The following is a 4,462-nucleotide window of genomic DNA, read 5'->3' on the forward strand; positions in this document are numbered from 1 at the left end:
AGTTGGCCATGCTCAGTACCCTTGTTCTCCAACAACCACTTGCATGTTCGCTTCAGTGTCCCCACACTGATGACTTGAGATTCGTCATCCCAAAAGAGAAGCGGCATACACATCAATCTTACCGGATCAATCATCGTTCCCTTGATGATCCACTGATTAAGAGCATTTAGGAATTAATCACCAACAAAATGTATTTCAAATTCTCAACTCTTGAGAATACATATTATCATCTTATTAATTCAAAGGATAATTCACGGACACATTGAACATGAATGGAATAAAAAGGCCCAATTATATAAATAATAAAGATTAAGTACAAATATATGTCCTATAAAAAATAAAATGCATAAGCCTGATAGGCTTCTAGGGCATACAACTAACAATTTCCTACTTGCACTAAAGCCAATCAGCCATGTATCTAATGCCCATCTTCTCAAGATGAGTCTCAAGTTTCTGCTGAGTCAATGCCTTAGTTAGCGAGTCCGCCACATTATTTGTGAAGGCAACCTTCTGTACTAGTCTCTTGCTTGGAACTTTTCCAAACTATTAACCCACCATTGCAAATAAATAGATACCCAGATGTAGACTTTCTATCGTCTATATCAGACATAAAGTCCGAATCCATATAGCCATTTATTATGGGTTCTCCTCCTCCAAAAACCAAAAACATATCTTTCGTTCTTCTCAAGTACTTAAGGATATTCTTTACCGCTACCCAGTGTTCCCCTCCTAGGTTCGACTGATATCGGCTTGTGACACTCACAACCTATGCTACATCAGGTCGAGTGCATATTATCACGTACATTAAGCTCCCTATTGCTGAAGCATAAGGGATCCTGCTCATGCGACTTCTCTCTTCAGTTGTCTTAGGAGACATAGTCTTAGAGAGGTGAATTTCATATCTTAAAGGCACCATACCCCTTTTGGAATTATTCATGCTGAATCTTCTCAACACTTCATCTATGTACATTGCTTGCGATAAACCAAGCAACTTCTTAGGTCTATCCCTATAGACCTTTATCCTTAGGATATAAAATGCTTCTCCAAGATTTTCATAGAAAACTCTTTAGACAACCATAACTTGACTGATGTTAGCATAGGAATGTCATTTCCAATCAGGAGTATGTCATCCACGTACAGTTCGAGAAAAGTAACAGCACTCCCACCAATCATTTTATATACACACGGCTCTTCCTCATTTCTGATGAAATCGAACGATTCGATTGCATGGTTGAAATGAGTGTTCCAACTCCGAGAAGCTCGCTTTAATTTATAAATGGATCGTTGAAGCTTGCACACCTTATAACTCTCATCTTTGGAAGTGAAACCCAAAGGCTGATCCATATAGATATCTTCTTCAAGATATCCATTTAGGAAAGCAATTTTCACATCCATTTGCCAGATCTCATAGTCATAGTGCGCAGCAATAGCAAGTAGATTTCTGATAGACTTAAGCATGGCTATAGGTGAAAAGGTATCCTGATAGTCAATACCTTCGCATTGACTATAACCTTTTGCTATTAGCGTAGCTTTGTAGGTCTCTACCTTTCAATCAAAACTAATCTTTCTCTTGAAGATCCATTTACATCCAATAGGTACAATACCCTCCGGTGGATCAACCAAAGTCCATACTTGATTGGAGTACATTGAGTCCATTTCGGACTTCATAGCTTCCAACCATTTATTTGAGCTGATGTCTGACATCGCCTCGCTATAAGTCTTAGGATCATCTCTATGGTCCTTATCTCCCATTTAAAATATTTCCTCTATCTCCTCTACAAATAATCCCACATATCTATTAGGAGGACGGGAGACCCTACTAGACTTGCGAGGTGGCGGTGTAATCTCTGGTATCATAGAGTTATCAGGGAAGGCTCTTGGAATATTTGATCCTAGAGAGACTTTCTCCTCTAGTTCTATTTTTCTCCCACCGCCTCTAGCCAAAATAAATTCACTTTTAAGAAAGAAGGCATGACGGCTCACAATCACATTATGACCTTCTGGGAGATAAAAATAGTATCCAAGTGATTCGTTGGGATATCCAATGAATCTACCCTTGACTGATCTGCTTTCCAACTTATCCGTCTTTAATTTCTTAACATAAGATGGACACCCCCAAGTCTTAATATGAGTAAAACATAGCTTCCTACCATGCCACATCTCATATGGTGTGGTCGGAACAGATTTGGAAGGCACTCTATTCAGAATATAAATCGTCATAAGAAGTGCGTAACCTCAAAGTGACATAGGTAAATCCATAAAGCTCATCATAGATCGAACCATATCCAATAAAGTTCGATTCCTCCGTTCAGACACTCCATTCAATTCTAGTGTTCCAGAAGGAGTCCATTGAGAGAGAATACTATTAAACTTGAGGTAGGTTAGGAAATCCGTACTAAGGTATTTCCTTCCTCTATCTGATCGAAGAGCCTTAATTGGTTTTTTCATTTGCTTTTCTACTTCTTGTCTAAACTCTTTAAACTTTTCAAAGGCTTCAGACTTGTGTTTAGTTAAGTACACGTACCCATACCGTGAATAATCATCAGTAAATGTAATAAAGTAGAGATAGCCACCCCAAGCAGACACATCGAATGGTCCACATACATCAATATGTATTAGGGCAAGTACTTCAGTGTCTCTCTCCCTCTTTGTCCAACAAAGGGAGACTTAGTCATTTTTCCTTGAAGACATGATTCACAAGCTGGGTATGGTTCAGAGGGTAAGGACCCTAAGACACCATTCTTAGCCAACTTGTTAATCCTATCCTCTCCAATGTGACCAAGTCTAAGATACCACAAGTACGTTTTATTTACCTCCTCTCTTGGTCATTTGAAACCAATGATATTTTCATTCATGCCATTATCAAATGTATTAACACTAACATCTATATGTAAGTGATAGAGATTATCTATTAAAGAACCATAACCTATCAAATTATTTCTCAAATAAATTGATCAAACATTTGATTCAAAAATAAACTTATAACCGTCCAGTACCAAACGTGAAACATAAATAAGGTTTCTAGTCGCACTAGAAACATAAAGACAATCTCTAAGTTCTAAGACTACTCCTGTCGACAGACATAAAGGATAAGTCCCTACGGCAACAGCATTAACTCTTGCTCTGTTTCCAACGCATAGGGTAAGCTCTCCATCCCTAAGTCTTCTACTTTGTTTTAGCCCCTGCATTGAAATACATAAATACGATGTGCATCCAGAGTCAATGACCCATGTAAAAGTAGAACAAACTGATAAGTTAGTAGTTTCCATGACATGAATCTCAAACATACCTTCAAAAGTCTTGTCCTTTTATCTTGTCTTTGAGGCTAGCCGAATAGTCCGGGCAATTCCTTTTCCAGTGGCCATCCTTTTGACAGTGGAAACAAGTTCCTTTAGCGGCCTTCTTTTTAGGAATTACCTTAGTAGGTTCAGTCTTTGGCTTTTTCGCAGGCTTCTTCTTTCTCCATTTAGACTTTCTTTTGGAGGAAGTCCGTTCAATAGCCAAAACTGACCCCTTATTGACTTTTATCATTCCTTCAGCTTTGACCAACATATTCAACAACTCGGCGAGAGTGCAAGTAATTTTATTCATTTGAAAATTTAAGGTGAAATGAGAAAATGAATCTGGTAAGGATTGTAAGATCAAATCTGTTTGGAGTTCTGCGTCCATAGTCATTCCTAGCTTCTCAAGCTCCTCAATATCTTTAATCATTGCTAAGCAATGATTATTGACTGACTGAGACCATCAGACATCTTAGCCCTGAACAGTCGCTTCGACACCTCGTAGCGGGCTGTTCGACTTTGCTCATCATACAACTCCTTGAGATAGAGCAAAATATCAGCAACACTCTCCATGTGCTCATGCTGGCGTTGCAACTCAATGCTCATAGACGCTAGCATGTAACATTTTACCTTTATATTGTCATCGGTCCATTTATTTCTTGCAGCTCTTTGCTGAGCTGTTGGATTTTCGGGCACCGCTCGGGTCTCTGTGTCCAACACGTAGGCTAATTTTTCAGAATTGAGAACAATTCTCAAATTCCTCGGCCAATTGGTGAAATTTGGTCCAGTTAAGCGATTAGTATCAAGTATGTTGGCAAGTGGGTTAGATGCAGTCATTTTCTGCCGATGGTTAAGATTCTAATTAGTTGTGTACTTAATCGTAATCTATTTTATTAGGGTCTTTAAATCTAAATAGTGCCTCCCACTAATTTGGCGAATCTCCACACTCCCCGAGCGGAGAAAACAGAAACTTTATTTAAAAGTTTCTAATGGGGATTGCGGTCCCATCTGTTTACACACCATCTCATCCTAACAGATTTTTGGCAATGAGCAAACAAATAAGTGAACAACTTGTTAGAAATTAACCGCCACATCAGAAAAATGCAGCGGAAAATAATTTTGCACTTCTAAAATTTTTCGGAAGCTAAATATATATCACATATGAAAACCAAAAACCAATA

At 38.5% G+C, this 4,462-nt stretch overlaps 1 protein-coding gene across 1 annotated transcript; it reads right to left on the reverse strand.

Annotated features, from left to right (window-relative positions):
- Nucleotides 3,714–4,118, reverse strand: LOC109726074. The gene has a single exon (XM_020255503.1). The coding sequence runs from the start codon at nt 4,116–4,118 to the stop codon at nt 3,714–3,716; it is 405 nt and encodes a 134-aa protein (XP_020111092.1).

This window comes from Ananas comosus, linkage group 20 (genome assembly GCF_001540865.1).
Source record: "Ananas comosus cultivar F153 linkage group 20, ASM154086v1, whole genome shotgun sequence".
Lineage (NCBI taxonomy): Eukaryota > Viridiplantae > Streptophyta > Magnoliopsida > Poales > Bromeliaceae > Ananas > Ananas comosus.

What these genes read in the sequence shown, in the direction of transcription:
- LOC109726074 (XM_020255503.1), bottom strand. Translation starts at nt 4,118, where the DNA reads ATGACTGCATCTAACCCACTTGCCAACATACTTGATACTAATCGCTTA.